Source organism: Kogia breviceps, chromosome 2 (genome assembly GCF_026419965.1).
Source record: "Kogia breviceps isolate mKogBre1 chromosome 2, mKogBre1 haplotype 1, whole genome shotgun sequence".
Lineage (NCBI taxonomy): Eukaryota > Metazoa > Chordata > Mammalia > Artiodactyla > Physeteridae > Kogia > Kogia breviceps.
Genome location: NC_081311.1, coordinates 191,084,044 through 191,104,317, shown reverse-complemented (window position 1 = coordinate 191,104,317; position 20,274 = coordinate 191,084,044). Strand labels below are relative to the sequence as shown.

Here is a 20,274-nt window from a genome sequence, read left to right as displayed (position 1 = left end):
ACCATCTCCAGGATGAAGTCCCAATTCCTTAGCACAGCATCTAAGCCCCTTTAGAAATCTACAGTCAGGCCTCCCCTGCCTCCCTCACTTCAATCACACAAAGGCCGGGGTGTGGCTTTGCAGGGTTACAGGTGTGCCAGGCACTGGCACATTGAGCCCAGACAGCTGGGCAGCACCAGAGACCCCCGTCAGTTACCTCCAACTGTGGGGGCAGCTCTTCCCAGTGTCTGCATCTCCGTACGAGCACCTTCTGTGCGGGGAAGGCTGGGAAGCGCTGCTCTGGACACTCAGAGCCCCTTGAGCTCTAAGCACAAACCACGATTACACACCTCCTCTGGGCCTTTGCTGCTGCAGCCCCCTCTGTCTGGAACGCACCTGCCACCTCTCTGCAGAGTCCTTCCTGAATGCCAGCCCCGGCCACGGAGGCTTGGCCCCTCCCTCTGTGCCCTCACTGAACTCCCGCCAACTTCTAGCTCACCTACAACACATCTCTAAACGAATCCATGGACACCTCTACTCCCTCTACAAAACTGCAGAATCCCTGGGGGACCAAGAACTACATCTGATTCTGCCTGGTACCCCACACACATAGGCCAGGGCTTCACACAGTCAACACCTAGTAAATATTCATTGGATTGATGTTGTTGACTATGAAAGATACGAATGTCTTCCTAGGAACTATAAAGAAAGAAACCCTTTCAAAATTCCAAGGGAGTGTGAAAACATGGCCACACTATGGGAATGAGGGTTCTGTCTTTCTTAGGACCCTGGACAGATTACTTAAGCTCTCTATGCCTCAGCATCCTTAACTGTAAAATGGGGACACAGCTACCCCTTCTGGCTGTTATGAGGGACCACTACGCTCATATCTGTAAAGGGCTTAGGACGGCGCTTCAGGCATGTTGAGTGCCACTGAAGGGTCAGTTACAATTTCTAACTGCAGATCCCCAGTGTTTAGCAAAGTACCTTGAACATAGCGTGAGCTCTTGCTGGATGAACATACAATGAATTTGAAGGATGAATATAAATAAATTTTTATTCCTAAAATAAGTAAACTGTTTATTTTTAAAAGCTATCACTGGGCTTCCCTGGTGGCGCAGTGGTTGAGAGTCCGCCTGCCGATGCAGGGGACACGGGTTCGTGCCCCGGTCCGGGAAGATCCCACATGCCGCGGAGCGGCTGGGCCTGTGAGCCATGGCCGCTGCGCCTGCGCGTCCGGAGCCTGTGCTCCGCAGCGGGAGAGGCCACAACAGTGAGAGGCCAGCGTACCTCAAAAAAAAAAAAAAAAAAAAAAAAAAAGCTATCACTTGTTCCATAGGGTGCCAATTACCTCACTAATAGTTATAAGATGTAACACAGAATTGGCCAAGGACAAGGGCTTCCCAATAGCGAAAGCCATTTAGAGTATCAAACTATTTATGCAAATTTGAGTTCTAACTATATCCAGAAAACAATCAGCTTAGATGTCTTACATGATATAAAAAACTTACTTTAAAAGCTATTTTAAGAACTTTGTCAACCCTCATCAAGTCAGTCCTCTAAACACAAGTCAGTGAAAAAGTAAAAGTCAGGTTGGATATTGTATTCATATACTTATCCCATTATTTGTCTACTTAGTCAAAGCAGGATGTGGGTCTCTTACAGCATCGGCAAAGATATTAAGACTAGAGAGTAGTTTATAAATTATATCAATACCACCATACATGACATACAGAAACTGAACATATCAGATAGACTTTACAATTAATTATAAAGGTATAGCCACTACTTTTACAATGGAATTCTAAAAAGAAATAACAATGATGTGATGTGCCAGGGTAAGTTCATCAACTGTAACACACGTGCCACCCTGATAGGAATGCTGGTAACGGAGGTGCAGCGGAGAGGAAAGGCGAGAAATCTTTGTACTTTTTACTCGATTTCTGTCAACCTAAAACTGCTCTAAAAAATAAGTTCTACTGAAAAAAGAGTGAGGCAAAACAAAACAAAAACAAAAAGAATGACAACATAAACATATAATAAAATAAATATACTCACTATTTCTGCTGTATGACCCCTAAAGGTATGGTAACAGCTTCCGGTTTCTACACTCCATAGTTTACAAGTCTTATCAAAGGACCCGGTGGCAATTTTGTCACTAAGATTTAAGAAGAATATATACGGAATTTGAAAACAAATTCAACCGCAGTATTTGATATACTGAATTAAGAGAAAAGATATTAATACATGGATCTCTATCTACTCAGAAATTTATTTCACTTCTAAAATAATAACCTATCCAGTAAATCAACTATACTCCAATATAGAATAAATTTTTTTAAAAAATGAAATAAAATAACAAGCCATCTTATATCTATTTCAGTGAACTCTATACCAAAATAGAGTTCTAATTTTTGAATAGTATCCGTTTATATGCTCAGCCCAGTGCCATAAACATCAGCAGGAACTTCCTGTCAGAGAACTCCCAGGGGCAGAGTCAGTCCTGCAAAAGCTTGAACTCTCGCTCACCTCTTTACTACTGTGTGAACCTGGGAAGGGTATGTGAACTTTATATATGTTATATGAAACCGGTAATACCTATCCCAAAGCTCCCTGAAGCACTGAAGAAGGTATTTAAAAGGTTTTCAAAGCACACGTCAGGCACTCAATAACTTTTAGTTCTTTGTCTTCCTCTTCTCCTTCGCCGATAGATAGAGGGAGATGTGAATAAAAGAATGAACGGATTACTAAGGAGTAAGTGAGCAAGTGAATGTCTTTTTACCCATAAGGATTGTTGAATGCTATGGCATAAACCACATTCCTGTGACCCTCCAGGGTGTGAAGTTCCTCTCCAGAGGCAGTGTCCCAGAGTTTGCACGTCCGATCATAGCTTCCTGTGATAAAGCTAACACAAGCCATATAAATACATCACAAGGTGAAACTAGCAATGTGTTAACAAAGACCTCATTGTTTTCGCCTGCAAAATCGTAACCCCATTGACCTTGCTTTTTACAATGCAAGCTGTGAAGGCAGAACAAACAAGTTGGGAACAATATCTAACCTTTGACCTGGAAACTTTCCAATTTTATCCCAAACCCAAAAAGGAGTTACTAAATAAAATAAAGAGTAATCCTTCCAATAATCATTCTTACAATATAAATAGTTATATCATTAAAGAATGTTAATAGTCAGTAACATTTTCTGAAACTCTAATATAGCTCAACAAATAACATCATTCTTCCCGTTGCTCAGACCATAGAGTCTTAGCATCACCTTTGATTCCTCGCTTTCCCTCACAGCGCACACACAATCTATCAGTAAATCCTATTGGCCCAGTCTCAGAATACATCCCTAGTAATGGTCACTTCTCACTAGCTCCGTTGCCTCCATCTCTGGCCCAAACAAATAAAACCACCTTCTAATAGGGCTTGACTCACACATGGCCCTTACAAATCTATTTCCCTCACCAAAATTGGATTTATTTTGTTTAACCTTCCTCAGATGGCTTCCCAGTGATCTAGAGGAAAATTCAAACTTTGATTGTGGCCCGCAAGGCCAGCAGTCCTGGCTACACCCGGGACCTCAACTTCTCCCCGAAGCACGCCCTGGTCGGCCACATTCCCCTTCCCACTAGTCTCTGAAGAACTGTATTGTTTCTTTCATACACGCTCGTTCTTCTACCCATCTGGTTTACCACCATCATAGGCCCTGCAACATGACTGACACACTAAGTGTTCCATAAATATTTGTTTAACATTTAACAATCCTTTAACGTGACTATTCTACTATAGGAATCGTTAGTATCAATATACTGACCTCTAATAGCTTAACTTAAGAGTATCTTAGTTATTCCTTAAATACTCCATTAGGAAAAGTATTTCCCAAGCACAGAAAAAAAAATGCACAAAATTGAAAAGCCAGTCTTAATGTCAAGTGGTTATGATAAAAGGTGAAACAAATTCTGATCTACATCCAACTAAACAGGAAGGCTGACAAGGCGGTATATCTGTGGTTCTCTTCTAGGCATTTTCCTCCTAGCTTCTTGGGGAATGTAAATTGGTATGGTCATTATGGAACAGAGTACGGTGGTTACCAAAAAAAATTAAAAACAGAACTACCATATGATCCAGCAATCTCATTTCTGCGTATATATCCAAAGGAAATGAAATCAGGATCTCGTAGCGATACCTGCACTCCTATGTTCACTGCAGCATTGTTCGCTATAGCCGAGATATGGAAATAACCTGAATGTCTGTCAGAGGATGAATAGGTGAAGAAAATGTGGTGCATATGTAAGTTTACAATGAAATAGTATTCGGCCATGAGAAAGAAGGACATCCTGCCATTTGCTACTGCATGGATGAACCTGAAGGACACGATGCTAAGTGAAATAAGCCAGACACAGGAGGACAAAGACCATATGATCTCACTTATATGTGCAATCTAAACAACAACAACCACAAAGCTGAACCCACAGAAACAGAGAGGAGAACAGTAGTTAACCAGGGACTGGGGAGGGGAGATGGGAAGGCATTGGTCAAAGGGTACAAAGTTGCAGTTACGTAGAACGAGTAAGCGTAGAGATCTAATGTACAGGCATGATGACCACAGTTAGTAACACCGTATCGAATGCCGGAAATATGCTGAGAGAATAGATTTCAGGTGCTCTCATCACACACACACAAGATGGTAACTATGGAGATGAGATGTTAATTAACTTGACTGTAGTTATCATTTCACTACGTATATGTATATCAAATCACTATTTGTATTCCTTACATGCATACTTTTATTTTAAAACGTTTATCCCTTGATTATTAAAAATTAGAAATAAAGAATAGAAATAGACACAGATTTACACACAGAAATAAAGAACCAGAGCGCAGAGGATTTCAGGGCAGTGAAACTGCTCTGTGTGACCCCACAACAGTGGACATATGTCATTATACGTTTGCCAACCTGTAGAATGTACAAAACCAAGAGTCAACCCCAATGTAAACTAGGAATTTTTCATGATGATGATGTGTCGCTATCAATATCGGCTACAACTGTAACAGATGCAGGTCTCGGTGGGGGACGCCGATGGCTAGGGAGGCTGTGTGCAGGGGCGCAAGGCAGACGCTTTACAGGAAACCTCTGTACTTTCTGCTCAGTTTTGCTGTGAACCTACAACTGCTCTAGCAAATAAAGTCTAATAAACTGTTTTAAATAAACAGAGAACCTTACCATGAGCCTGATTTATTAAGTGCAACGTTAGTCAACGGCAGTATATGTGCTCTGAGAACCTTCAATGAAAGAAAACACCACTTATTTTAAACTCAAACAAAATTTTTCAGTTCATTCATTTTAACTGCAAACCAATGAAGACACTCAAATGTGTCTTCATTATACATAATAAATGGACAATATCAAATATCTGAACAAATGAGAAAAATACATTGGACCTTCTATTATTAAGACCAATAACACATTTGGTGGTTACAACTAATTTCAGAAACATAATAGGCTCTGTGTTTTCCATCAATTTACCTTTAGATAGATTATGGCTATAAAATACCAAATAGCACTAATTTATATCTTCTTTCACATGGTTTTGTATATATGCATAAACAGTGTATATAGGAAATAAACTAATTATGTTTCAAATACAGATTTACAATGTATCATTACTTTTTGAATCTTAAAGCTCCTTCAGAAGGAGGGTCAGGATACATCGTGTTTTTATCTTTCCATCCCTACATTGTCTAGCACATAGTGGACACTTATTATGTCTACTGCCAGAGTGTAACTATTAATAGTGTCTTCTTTCACTATCAAAAATGCTCCCTTTGGAGGATAAATCACAAGGTCATGCGTTATAGAGCTCATATTTGAAGTTAAATAGTGCCACCTGCTGGACAAAGAACTATTACAAGAATAACCGTCCTCTCGTAAACGGAACGGATGAATACAGAAGATTGCCTGAATATTTTGCATCAGACAAAATAAGCTGAGTATTTAATAATAAGTCTACTTAAGTCAGAAAAAATAAAATCACTATAATATAAAGCAATTCTAGAATAAATCATTAAATTTTGTTAAATAATAAAGAAACAAAAAGCTGTTCTTGAATAAATGACTACATTTGTTTTAATTTAGTCACCAAAATAATAGAGGAAAATAAGCATATTTTCATTGAATTAAAATTATTATGCGATCCATATCAATAAATAATTTTATAAAATATAGTTTAGTTCACATGGAAGCAGAAATTTTGAAATATTGATATACCATGAAATACGTCTTAATATTACTCTAACTGGAAAAAAATTTTAATTATTCAATGACTTAGATTATCCTTTAGATTTATCATTATAAAGAAGAGTTAAAGTTACTAGTACAAATCTTTATTGAACCTGTTAAGAAGTAAATTTTTGAATTTCATTCATTCATTCAACAAACATTTATTAAGACTCAGTCTTAGCAAAACTGTGTGAGGAACTGAGGGAAAGAGAAAACATGATTTGTACTTTACCTCAGATTAATAGAACATCAAGTAATTAATTCATTGAAGTTCTACTTAGTATCTTTAAAACAGACATTACCTTAAAAAGATAGAATTTGTGGTTGCTATACTGTCCGAGTTTATTTTGTAACCTCTGTATTAAAAGTTTGACCTGGTCTGCTCGTAAAGCTGTGATTAGAGGTTCTGCTTTCTGTATCTCTTCTACTAAGGCATTGACATCTGTACTGAAATTCACCAAGAACAAAGTTATTTTTGTCTATGTCAAAAATTGCATATACATTTATTACATAAAGGATCATATATAGCTTTATGAAGCATAAGATTTATAAAATGTCAACAACACCATCATTTTTAGCAAGAGATTTCTGGGGGAAAAGAAATCGCAAAAATCACTGAAGAGCACTGTGTCCCCGACGAAAGCTGCCTGGGTTCTCTCCAATGCCTCTCCGTTAACTGAGACTTCTCCTGAGGAAGGTGTACAAAGATTCTCATTTGCTTACCTAAGAAGGCCAAGTGCATACTGCTTCTGAGCAACAGCTCTTTTTATTTATTTTTTTCCTGTTTCTTTTTTCTTTTAAATGAACATATATTAAATGTGCCCACTCCTACTATACTTTGCACCTTACATACATTCTGTCATTTAATCCTGTAACAACCCTCTAATTCAAAGCATTTTCACAACTATTTTAGTGATGAAGAAACTGAGGCTCAGAAAGGTTAGATTTGTAATATTTTTAGGGAAAGAGAAAGTACCTAACCAAAAACAAACATTCAAAGAATTATTATTATTATTATTAGATTTCTTATGGGCTATAACATTATTTCCCTGAAAGAGAACTGGTGTGAAAAGTACAGATTCAAGTTTTCCCCAGTATTCAAATAATCTACAGCAATCATGGTAAATTTTGCTAGTCCAGAATAATATTAATTCAAGACAAATATTAATGTCTCTATACCACAAAACATCCAAAACAGGGTCATTTTGCAAAGCATGTCACAAATGCGTATCGAGAAAGGACTCGGGGCCCAGCTGCCGTGAAGGAGGTGGTAGTTGGCTGACGGCCTCCAGCTGCAGCTTCTTCAGGATCCATGTTAGTGTCTGAGCCCACGGCTTGCTCTAATCCACAGCCCTCGCTCGCTGGCTAGGCAACGGGGCTGTGCAAGAGCCTGGCCATTTCTGACCCGTGAGGGGGTCACCAAACCCGCAAGCTTTGTTCCGAGCTCCCCCACGGGCTGGAGGGACTCTTGTCAAATCTGCATCATCATCAAGGTTGATGTCCCCTCCTGCCCAGATGTGCCTCAGCCTCTGATCTGTCCCAGGGGTCACTTCCCAGTAACCTTGTCCCCACCTACTTCTGTTTCAGCATCTGCTTCCCAGAACTGTGAAATCTGATAAGCATCCTCCTCCTGTTCATAAATAAACATGCTGAGCTCCAGTTCTGTGCAAGGCACTGAGCTTGGAGACCATTACATTCAACTAACCTTTACTACCTGCCATAGGTTGAGTCCTGGGAGTGTCAGAGGTATGGTCCCAGCTTTCAAGAAACACAGTCTTTCAGAACAAGAGGGAATATTTGAAATGGAAATGAATCAGAGATATTTCACAATGATGACTTTGAAAAACTCAGCTGTCAAAATAGTTATACTTTCATAAGAATTAAAAAGATAATAATGCCTCTTGGAAAGGTTTCCAACAAATGTTATGAATCAAAACAGATTTCCAAACGAAAAGGCTTATTTTTTTTCTTTTTAAAGAAGCTTCGTTTGGGAAGAAGAAGAAGAAAGCTTGATGATCCTTTTTCCACTTCCTCCTCATTCAGCAAGACATTCAAATAAAATTCAACAGAACAAAAAGGGAATAACGTACCCCGGAACGACTGTATTCGTAACGCACTGTCTGCAGCTTATGCAGCTCATCCACACACCATCCTATGTCAGGGTCTCCCAATCACAATTTTGGATACGAAATACATATTGCATTATATAGCTGGCTTACCCGGTTTGGAGATCGAGCAGATCTATGCATTTGGTCTTCAGCTGTCCACTTTTTTCAAATTCCAACATAATTCCTAAGAAATAAACAAATATTAAGTTATAAAACACTTATGATCACAGCCTATGACAAAAGTTAACTTACTTTGACATAATTTTTTTATTTTTGTTTCTCCACTTTTGAAATTTTTCTACATAAAACATATGCAGTGATGTCTGATTTCAAAACAAGATGGTGTAGACCCACTTTTCCTTGGTCTGTCCTCTAAATACACTTGAACTCATTCAGCAGGCAATGCTAAAATAATTGAAAGTTGGATAGAAAAAGGTGGATGGATAGGGGCCTCAGGATTTGAGGGATGACAACATGGTGAGTTCCTTGGGTTTTCTTTTCATTTCACATGTATCCCAACAGTGGGGACCAAAGGACATGCAGCCTGGAACCACGGAAAAGCACGGATAACAAAACATCAAAACACAGCAAAGGGCTTCCCTGGTGGCGCAGTGGTTGAGAGTCCGCCTGCCGATGCAGGGGACACGGGTTCGTGCCCCGGTCCGGGAAGATCCCACATGCCACGGAGCGGCTGGGCCCGTGAGCCATGGCCGCTGAGCCTGCGCGTCCGGAGCCTCTGCTCCGCGACGGGAGAGGCCCGCGTACCACACACACACACACACACACACACACACACACAAAATTAAAAAAAAAAAAAAAAAACACAGCAAAAAAGCTTGCTTTCTGCGGCCAACAGACAAGGAAAAGAGAAGTCAAACAAAGTACTGATGAGGAGCCCTAAACTGCTCCACCACGGGGGCCCCCACAGGCAGTCCCACCCACCCACCCACCCACCCACCCACCCGTGGAAGCCCTGGGCTGCTCCAGTCCCCACTGCAAAGCTGGGCCCCAGTGCAGTCTCATCGGCCTGCAACAGCTGGAGCAGCGAAGCCGCAGACCTTCACAATCCTTGCTCCTTGGCTGGTGTCTGAGGGGCCATCTGATCCGCCTACAGCAGCATCAGTGAAGTCCCAGGACCTCCCAGACCCCATTCCACAGCAAAGCAGCAAAGCAGCGTCTCCCTGCCTTTCAACCAGTGGCACAACCAGGCCGAGGGGCTTGTCCTCCTCCCCCAGAAGGTCACACAGTGAGAACAGGCACACTGGGGGCATCCCTTCTGCCCCTGCAGGTGGCACCAGAGAAGACTGAGCAGGAAAAACAAATTAGACCAGAATAACATGGCAAAGGCTCGGAAAACTAAAGTATCACTGTAATTAAAGCCCACAAAAGCAGACCAGAACCTATGTGCTAAACCTAAACAGGGTGACGGCGTGCCAAAACAGGTGTAAATGTGGGGTGAAGCGTCTCCAGGGTGCAATAAAAAGTCACTCATCACAGTTAAGAACCAGAGAAAGACAATCAATAAATGCCAATATGGAGATGAATCAGATACTGGAACTAATGACGAGGATTTTAAAGGAGGTATCATAAAAGTGCTTCAGGGACTTCCCTGGCTTTGCAGTGGTTACGACTCCACCCTCCCAATGCAGCGGGCGCAGGTTCAATCCCTGATCAGGGAACTAAGATTCCACATGCCACGCGGCGTGGCCAGGAAAAAAAAAAAAAAAGCTTCAGCAGTCATTTACAGAGTCACTTGAAACAAATAAATGAAAAATCTCAGAAAATAAATAGAAGTAATTGAAATAAATCAAGTGGGAATTATGGTATTATGAAAAATACAATAACCAAAATGAAAAACATGCTGAATAGGCTCAATGGTAGAGCAGAGAGGACAAAGCATAGAATCAGTGAACTTGAAGACTAGTCAACAGAATATATTCAAGCTGAACGAGAGAGAGATAATAGAGGGAAAAAAATTTGAACAGAGCCTCTATCATACCACCTCTATGGATATGGACCACTGGAACAGAAATGTTTTGGCCTCAGGACCAATTTACACGTTTTTAATTATTGGGAATTTTGGGTTTTCTAATACTTTCCACATTAAAATGGAAATTTTTTAAAAATATTTATTAAATTGTTGTAAAATAGCAATAATAAATTCATAGCATGTTAATATAAATAGCATATTTTATCAAAATAACTATATTTATTCCTCTCACCCAAAAAAATGTAAGAAAAGTAGCATTGTTTTACACTTTTGCAGATCTCTCTAATATCTAGCTTAACTAAAGACGGCTGGATTCTCATCTCTGCTTCTGCATTTAAGCTGTTCCTATAGGTTGTTTTAGATATAATATAAGAAAAAGTCTGGGTCATACACAGATATGTAGTTGGAAAATGCAGGAATATTTTAATCAGTTTTTTGTGTAATCTTGGATATTCTTCTTTGATACTACTTTAAAACTCAACAAATGGTAGTTTCATAAAGATTGGTTGCAATTCCGAGTCTGAAACCACCTCAATGAACTCTCCAGACCCGGTTACATTAAAACCCATTGGTCTATCTCACACTTTCAATTTCTTTTACCACGGGTGATTTACAACATCATGTGTCAGATATTTGAAAAATGTTAGTTTACTGAGTTCTAAATGTGGGCATATTTCATCATACAATATCCAAAAAATCACATTTGTTAATACCACTACCAATATCTATCATCAGAAAAACTCTTTTACTGTTGGTAAGCCGTTAAGCTTATGATGTTAGATACAAATTTCCTGAAGTTCTAATTCTCGCTCTGAAAGCTCAAATTTTATCACTGGCAAGAAATACCGACAGTTTTGCTTGAAAATTTCAGACTCACTTTGTTCATTTTCAAGAAAATGTCTGCCATATATACAAGTCTGAAAACCATGCTTATTTCTGTCTTTCACGTAAAAACGGTGTTCCATGAACAAAATGGCTAGTTCACCTTTCAGCTCAAACCCATGCACAAGCACATTCCTCAAGATAAGGACTGTACATCACTTTGAAGCAGAAGCACCTTAGAACTTTCTACTTCCATCACCCAGAAAACACGTACCCACGTGTCAGTATTTCACTACGTTAATAAGAGTTATTGCTTCACCAAGGACATTCTTAAGTAAAACTGAGGGCTTTTTGGTGTTTGTTTCTGTTTTTCCTATTGCAAGCGTGTCAGTGAGGGATACAATGGCCAGTGTTAGAGTTTTGGTGCCAATGCTTGATTTGTAGTCAGGCACCAGCAGTTTCACCTTCCATTGCTTTGGCACCACCAGGGCAAATCTCTACACGGTGAAAAAGAGAAAATATCTTAGTGTTATTACAAAAAGAGATTTGACATTGAGGCCCCCAGTGAAAGGATTTGAGGGCCCCAAGAGTCCCCTTACACTCTGAGAATCACTGCAACAGACTATAATTTGATATAACAGATACGATTCCAGCTGCATTTCGGATCAAGAGAGAACAGGAAACTCTGTCAAAACACTGTATTTACTTTTCAAAAGCATTGAAACATTGAGACAGCACATGCAGAGTTGAAAAGGCAGGTATTATACTTGGCATCAAACAGATCCAAGTTGGAGTTCCAACCCAACTCCTCACTCATTTCATGATACTAGTAAAGTAATCTCTTTATATCTCAGTTTTCTCAACTGTAGATAATACCTTCAGTTTGTTGGTTAAGATTAAATAACTTGTATATAAAGCACCTGGCATACATAAAGTCTTACTCAACAGTGCTCATTATTTAGCTATTAATCAAATGCTACCTTTTGACATACTCTTGTATGTCACGGTCACCTTGTATTGCTTAAATTGCATTTATGCCTTCTCTCTCCAGTGAGATTGTAACATACTTGAGAGAAGAAGTTAAATCCTGCAGGGGGTGGATTTTATTCTGAACATGATGGGAAACTATTGGAGATGTTTAGTCCAGATTCTGCTTGCTGTTAGTGACAGAAAGACTTTAGAGGATGAAGTTAAACCAGGAATCCAGTTGACAAGCCCAGGGATGGTTGAAGTAGAGGCAATGGTGGGTGAGATGGAGATAAGGGAAGGGTACAGGTGATAGCTGGAAGAAGGGTTGGGTCAAGAAACGTGTGCCAAGGAAATGGAGAGAATGTGATGGAGGCACAGAAGAGTCTGGAAGTAGAGCTGACAGAATTTGTTTATGGACTGGATAAGGGAGTGCAGAGAGGGGCAGTGAATGATCACAAGAGAGAAATAAAGGATGACCGAGGTTTCTTCCAGAAAAAGTGGATGGGTGGTGATACCATCTATGGACTGGGCACAGCCTGAAGCAGCTAGACGATTAGGATGGCATTGGAGAAAAGGAATCGTGAGGTCTATGCCTATGAGACATCTCGATGGAGATGCTGACTAAGCAGATGGATGCATTGCTGTGAACAGTGAGGCATATTCAGTGTTAAGATTTTTCAAGTCCCACTCCTCACAAAGTTACCCCAAATCAAACCAGTCCAAAGTGATCTCACACTCCTTTGACATCTTAGTGACAGTTCTTGTCCAAACTTTTCATTGGGCAAGTGTATTTTGTCATCTACTGCCTTGTGGCAAGCTTTGCAGACTTTTTACTTTATATTCTTATTTTTAATATGAGTACTGAATTAGAAGCCAAGAATTCTGCTCCTATTTCTGTCCCTGATAACCTGTGTGACCAGTGGACTACACTTATTCTCTAAAGGTCACCATGTCCTCACCTATAAAACAAGAGGATAGGCAATGCTGTCCTACTCTAAAACTGGAGCATTCTAGAATGCTCTGGGTTTATTTCACAATTCCTTAAGTCATTGGAACTTTTTAAAAGTCCCATGACAAGCAGCACAAAGTGTGTACAGAGTAGGCCTTCAGTAAATGTGCTGATTGATTGATATATGCAGTCTGGAATTCAGTCACTAAGGTAATATGCTTATTAAGTATGCATTTTTCTTTTCATACTCAACACACCTTGACTTAGTCATTCTGGTGCGTTTAAAATAAAAATCAATGTGGTCCTTGTCGGTGTCTTCCCTTCCAGAAACCAATATTCCATGACACCTAATCACCTCCTCTCCCTCCTCTTCCACTTCATTCCTAAGTAACCAGAAAGCATTATGACTCAGCAATATTTTTTTTGCGGTACGCGGGCCTCTCTCTCCCTCCCCATCCACTTCATTCCTAAGTAACCAGAAAGCATTATGACTCAGCAATATTTTTTTTGCGGTACGCGGGCCTCTCTCTCCCTCCCCGTCCACTTCATTCCTAAGTAACCAGAAAGCATTATGACTCAGCAATATTTTTTTTGCGGTAGGCGGGCCTCTCTCTCCCTCTCCGTCCACTTCATTCCTAAGTAACCAGAAAGCATTATGACTCAGCAATATTTTTTTTGCAGTACGCGGGCCTCTCCCTCCCTCCCCGTCCACTTCATTCCTAAGTAACCAGAAAGCATTATGACTCAGCAATTTTTTTGCGGTACGCGGGCCTCTCTCTCCCTCCCCATCCACTTCATCCCTAAGTAACCAGAAAGCATTATGACTCAGCAATTTTTTTTGCGGTACGCGGGCCTCTCAGTGCTGTGGCCTCTCCCCTTGCGGAGCACAGGCTCCGGACGCGCAGGCTCAGCGGCCATGGCTCACGGGCCAAACCGCTCCGCGGCACGCGGGATCCTCCCGGACCGGGGCACGAACCCGTGTCCCCTGCATCGGCAGGCGGACTCTCAACCACTGCGCCACCAGGGAAGCTCTGACTCACCAATTTTAAAGACTTCCTGAAAGAGTCTTTTTAAAACTTTTGAGGAACAGAGTCCAGCATCCGAAGCAGTGAGGGGCCCAAGTTAGGAAGCACCAGGCTTCCGGTCCCACGGGGATCACTCGTTCTGGACCCCACCTCTCGGGTCCCCGCACCCTCCTCTGCCCCAGACCCTCTTGGTACAGGTCCTCACATGAGGGCAGAGCGGGGCCCGGCCTGTACCTGGCGGGTAATACCGGAGCAGGAGGCTCTTGAGCTTCATTCTCTCGCCGGGGAACCACCAGCCGACCTACTTGGTCGTCATGGAAACGGCCAAACAGCGGAAGGCGCCGGCGCGCATGCGCGCGCGCCACAAACAGCTCCCGGAACTCGGGACCTGTAGCCGAGCTTATTGGGTGCATCCTGCAGCTCAGGCGTCCGGGGGCTGGCGGGATGGGCGTGGGGGGAGGGGGGGAGCTCCTAGATATGCTCGAGAGCAGAGTGCGCCCTGCCCTCCCCACCACCCTCATCTGCCTCGGGGTTTCCGAGGATGGGCGCCGGGTTCCGGGAGCCGCTCAAGGAGCGCGCTCCTGCCCGCGCCGCGGCCACCGGAATCTACACCCTTTGGTGTCTGGGGTGGGTGGGACGAGGGCCACTCGTGTCTTCAGTAAGGGAGACCTCACAAGGGGCGAGGCGCGGCCGAGGACCAAGGGCCTCAGCTACAGTCTGGGCCACACGCACTTTAACCCATTGGATTTCCAATACGGAAGGTTGGGAGAAATATCCCGCGCTCCGTTCCTGTTCTCGGCCCCTCATGCCCTGTCCCTGTCCCCACAAAAGAAAAATGACCTCGACGTAATCGCCTACATTTCCAGTGCCATGCACTGCGCCAAGCGCTCTATCCACTATACTCACAGTCCGAACAAGGTATGAGTTACGCACCGTTTATGTCCACCCCGTCTCAAGGATGAGACAACTGAGCATTAGAGAAAGTGCAGAACCACCCAACGTCACAGAGAAGCAGGTGGGAAGGCAGACGTGTCAGAAGCCTATACCTGGAAGCCTCCACCTATGCTCCTAACCGTGGGTTTAAGGCCTTGGAGGCCTTCTTTTGACTTGTTCTGTTTCTTGCCAGCACGGGTTCTCTGCCTGACAAGTTGAGTTTCTCCATCAGGAAGACTGGACGGGAAGAGTCAACGAGCCAGATTGTCAATTTCCTTTCAGGAATTTGGCCTAAATCCCTAAATTAATTTCCCAAACTTAAGCAGTTCCTGAGTTCTCTGCATAGGCTTGGGCCACAGCTCTGTATCAGCTGCATACCTAAGGGTTTTCTTTACGTTCTTACAATTTCTCTGAACTGGCTCACTTGTTTTACTTAACATTTTTTAATGTAATTTAAAAGAAAATTGTCAATACTGTGATATAATTCTCAATGAGGAGCTGCAGGTAACTATAAAAATAAATGCAATTTTTAAAAATACTATTGAAATACTCTATACTGTTGCCTGCCAGACTGCAAAACAAAGGCCTTTCCTTTCTTTTTTTTTTTAAAGGGAAAAATTGGCAACTATTTGAAGTTTTCAAGACAAGCTAGCACACAACTGAACCTTTTTACTTCATATACTCAGAATGTTGGAAAGATCATTGAAATAAGAAAGCCTCTGCTGCTAAGTGATACAATTAAACCTAATACAAATGGACAGCACATAAAAAGTTACCCCATCCCACCAGCAGTAAGCATTCCACACTTGGGAAGCGGGGAACCAGATGAAATCTAAGATACCTTCTGGCTCAAACTTTCCCCTCATGATTCAGACTCTGGAGAGGGTTTAAGTAGGGAGAGGCAAAGACCTCATCTGTAGAAATGAGGGGTTCTCCAGCATGTTATTGCTTATTCTTGTGCCATTTAAAATGAGGCCTTTGGAAAAACAATAACTCTACTGTAGAGAAATCTGGTAGACACCATTTAACCACCTGATCAAAGCTAACGTCACCAATATTGGGACAAACTGACATCTGTTATCTCCATTACAATGCACTGAAAAGGACAGAGCAATTCTCTGGAATTTCTGCCCACGATGCATTACCTGCCTCTAATCATGAGGAAGCATCGGAACAGCCAAAAACTGAAGAACCTGTAGAAAATATCTGTCAAGGTCAAGAAAGAAAAAGGTAGACTGAAAAACTACTCCAGATTAATGCACACTAAAGAAGTTGAACAACTAAATGCACTGAGTGATCCTGGCTCCTAGACCAGAAAAAAAATAGTTATAAAGGACATGATTGGGACAACTGGATGAAATTTGAATAGGGATTGAGGTTTGGAGTATATTTTATTAATATTATATCAATATTATTTCCTAATTTGATCATTGTACTGTGGTTATGTAAGAGAATGTCCTTGTTCTTTGGAAAAACCCACTGACTTATTTAGGGATAAAGGGGTATGATACCTGCAATCAACTCTCAAATGGTTTTGAAAATTTATGTGCAAGTATAGACGTGTGTTGGTAAAGCCAATGAGCAAAATGTTGAATCCAGGCGAAGGGTTCCTTTTGGGGTATTCCCTGAGGACTCTTGTAACTGCTCCATAAATTTGAAATTATCGCAAAATAAAAAGAGGCCTTTGCTTCCCACAGGCCAAGCCAGCTTCAGAATATTCTGGGATATCAGTGGCAATCGCAGAACTATTTGGCTCCACTTTTGTTCTGTTAAGAGAGTCCAAGTTCAAGTACACTCCCTGTTTCACCCCTAATTCCACCTCCATCTTCCTCTAGTTATAGGACCCAAAGCCTCCATCATTGTTGCCTACCCTTCACCACTCCCTCCATTTCCACGAGTTCCTGTCCTCCCTAAGTGGCTCTTTTCTTCCTGTTCCAGGTGAAGGATTTTTCCCTACTTCCTCGAACCAAACTTTTAAGTGTTGTCCTTTGCTTTTTTAAAAAAAAAATTCCAGCTCTGCAGCTTTTGACATCTCTCCCTTTGCTCAAGGAGCATGAGCCAAGTTCTCCCACGTAAGAGGTTAGAGAACCTCCTAATCATCCCCGTGCCATCCTATCCAGAGCTCAGAGCACAGTTCCTTGGAAATGAGGTCCATTCTTCCCATAGCCCATGCCCACCAGGGGTCCACAGCCCTCACCTCCATCTTTGCTTGCGTGTCATTTATCTGGATGTCCGAGCACCCTGACCGTCCATTCAGTTTCTAAAGTTCTTCTCACAATTTCTCCCAAGGACCTTGCTGCTAATAAGACTCCTAGTGTTCTGACTTAACAGCCCAGAATCCTGGTACCGAATATGTCCCCATCCCCCTTTCTAGGAAGGCAGTAGGGTTATATGCAAATGAGATGGTGATCCAAAGAGAAGTCATCAAAGTTCCTGAGTGCAGGCAGATTTCTCTTTTGGCCTTGGCAGGAGATGGGGTTAAAGCTGGGCTTAACTGACTCACCCTCTCCTCATTCCTGGAAGCTCCTGCATGAATCTCTCAGCCTGAGCAAATAACTGTTGCACTTTAAATCACCCCCAGGGGAGGGCCATTAGTTGCAAATGATGTACAAAAATTTGCAAAAACAAAACTCCTACATTATCCTGGTGATGGGAGCATATCCCGGCGTGTAGAGCACTTGGTAGGACTTTCTCACAGGGCTTTTAGAGGCCTCCCTAAAAGTTGTAAAATACTTTTAATCGATTCATGGCATCCTGTGTTGATCTGAACGTTGACTCACTAGATCAACAATTGCAATTCATATGGATGTGTGCGTGTAAATGTAATATTGACCCTGGGTTTCTTCCCACTGACACCTGCCTTGACCAATCAGAAACTGAAAAGTTAGCATTAATGTTATTCACCCAAATCACTTCAGTCCAATGCACGGAAGCCACGCTGAACTTCAGTTCTCACAGTGTGTCCCGGAACGAGCAGTAGCAGCATTACCTGGGAACTCGCTAGAAATGCAAATTCTTGCCCTACCTCACACCATCTGCAGAATCAGAAGTGCTGGTAGTGGGGCTCCGCAATTCGTGTTTGGATAAGTTTTCCTGGTGATGCTGCTGAATGATGAAGTTTGAAAGCCCCTGCACTAGTATAATAGGTTCCATTGGCTTGGCCAGGCCTGATTGAAATTGGATACCCTCTCCCTGCAATCAGGCCCTTTGTGTATTCTAAACAGTCTTCCCTGATTGTCAGGGACAGTAGACCAGTTGCTCAGATGACGTGAATAAGACCCAGAAACAACGTGGGAAGAGGCTGGAATTCTTTGCATACTTGTGTTTCAGATGCTCCAGTGCACTGAGAGAGACCAATGGACATCAGACTAGGGTGGGAGAAGGCTGCTGGGAAGGAAGATGGGGAGAGAAGAGGATCCCTACACATGCGAGAGGGAGAGAAGCAGGGGAGAAGGGTGAAGGGAGGGAGGCGGGAGGCGGTCTGGGGGACCCAGATTCAGCACTGACAAAGGACCGGCGGTGCAGGAGGGGTACCAGCTACAGCGGAGCTTGATCGTTCCCATTTGACCCAGTTTCTCTTGGAGAGAGTCATGGCATCAGTGAAAAGCTGTATCACTAGTCCTTTGGGCCCTCATTGAGAGCAGTGGACAATAAAGAGAAGTAGAGTTTCTTCCTGGAGACAAAGACGGAAAAAGGTTCAGAGCCTGGCAGGAGAGGTCAGCTGTGCAGCCCAGTTAACGGTGGCCCTGCCCCCGCAAGCCCCCAAGCAAGGAGCTGCATCAGGGCAGAGACACACTGATGACACGTCCCTTTTTATTTTCTTCCCATCCTGCCTCCATCCCACTGAAGGGCTCACAAAGCCTCTGACCTTGCCTGGGAATGGAAAACTGGTGGGCCAAGGTCCACTGACTGAATCATTCACTCAGTATGTGTTGAGGCCCTGTGAGTCCCAGGCATGTTCCAAGTACAAGGGATCTGATTCTGAAAAAAATATTTCAGGGGACTCGTTCATAGAGAGAATCAGACTTCAGGTGGGTTTGAAACGATTGCGTTTCTGGAGAGGGGGGCACGTCTCTAGGTGAGACCACATTTACATTCACAGAAAGGCTACTAGTGAGACATGCAGATCCCACCAGCAGGGCTGATTGACATAGACTTGCCACTTGTAATTCCTTAGAGCAGACTGCCTGACTGGAAGCCTGGCTCTGCCGTCTACCAGCTGTGTGCTCTTGGGCAAGGTCTGTAAACGCTATGGCTTCGGTTTCATCATTGGAAAGAAAGGAATGATCGCAGTATAGAATAATTGAGTTGTTCCCACTGAGTCTGGCTCAATCCAAAATGCTTCTCAAGTATCAAGGATGGTAATGTTAACAAACAGCCTTTATTATCCTACGATGTTTCAAACTGGGGAAAGGGTGTGTCCACAGTGTTCCTATTGAACCTGATCATCTGGATCAACAATTACTCTGATAATCGCTTACATTCAACTTGGAGTCCTTTGTATGATAGCTAACAACAGGTGTACCTTACTACTTATGTGAATTAGTATTAGTATAGTTGGTATAAATATTAAAACTAGCTTACATCTCTTAAGACATAACTATTTTCTCTGTAGATCTAAAGAGATTTGTCTTCTTAAAGAAATGGCTGGGGGGGGGGGTCAATAGAAGCATGGGGAGGGTTCTTCTATACCTTAACAAGTCTGGAGATAGTCCAGGCTTGGACTGAACAGAACAATGAACAACAGATGTCAAAGGACCTGAGAATGTCCGGAACATGAACAAGGAGACCTGGCGTGGGCACGATGCTACCTTCCATGTCTGGCACATAGCAGGTCCTCCATTAATGCTTGATGCTCAAGAATCTGGAGGAGGCCTTTGGAAGGGGAAGGAGCTGATTAAGTGCACGTAGAGGACAGGGCTAGAAGAGCTGGACGCGCAAAGGCACATTTCAGCTCAAGAGAAAGGATTTTGTGCCAGTGAGTCCAGTAATGTGTCAAAAAGTACTGAGAATTTCCCAGCACGGGAAGTGCTCTAGCTGAGGCAGTTTGTTCAGCTGCCAGAATTATTGTAGAACACAGTGCTAAATTAGCTGAGGGACAGGGCTAGATAAGAGAGGTCTGATTTCCCTTTGGGTGCTACGATTCCATGATTTTGTGCTGTGTTTCTAGAAGAGAATAAATGTGGAAAGGTGAACAACAGTGGATTGCTAGTTGGA

General features: G+C 42.5%; 1 protein-coding gene across 7 annotated transcripts in view; it reads right to left on the bottom strand.

Annotated features, from left to right (window-relative positions):
* Window positions 1-14,707, bottom strand: part of DAW1 (dynein assembly factor with WD repeats 1) — a 36,792-nt gene extending 22,085 nt beyond the window's left edge. Inside the window, exons 1-6 of one of the 7 annotated variants that reach the window (XM_059051769.2) lie at window positions 14,359-14,707; window positions 8,481-8,553; window positions 6,564-6,708; window positions 5,206-5,264; window positions 2,762-2,884; window positions 2,038-2,137 (exon numbers count right to left, since the gene is read on the bottom strand). In XM_059051769.2, the coding sequence (XP_058907752.1) occupies window positions 2,038-2,137; window positions 2,762-2,884; window positions 5,206-5,264; window positions 6,564-6,708; window positions 8,481-8,553; window positions 14,359-14,398 (540 nt within the window). In that variant the 5' untranslated portion in view covers window positions 14,399-14,707. Of the gene's footprint in view, window positions 1-2,037; window positions 2,138-2,761; window positions 2,885-5,205; window positions 5,265-6,563; window positions 6,709-8,480; window positions 8,554-14,139 lie in introns of all 7 variants that reach the window. The other 6 variants (XM_067027076.1, XM_059051766.2, XM_067027078.1 and 3 more) reach the window with 6 other exon arrangements.
* Window positions 14,708-20,274: the final 5,567 nt, after the last annotated feature.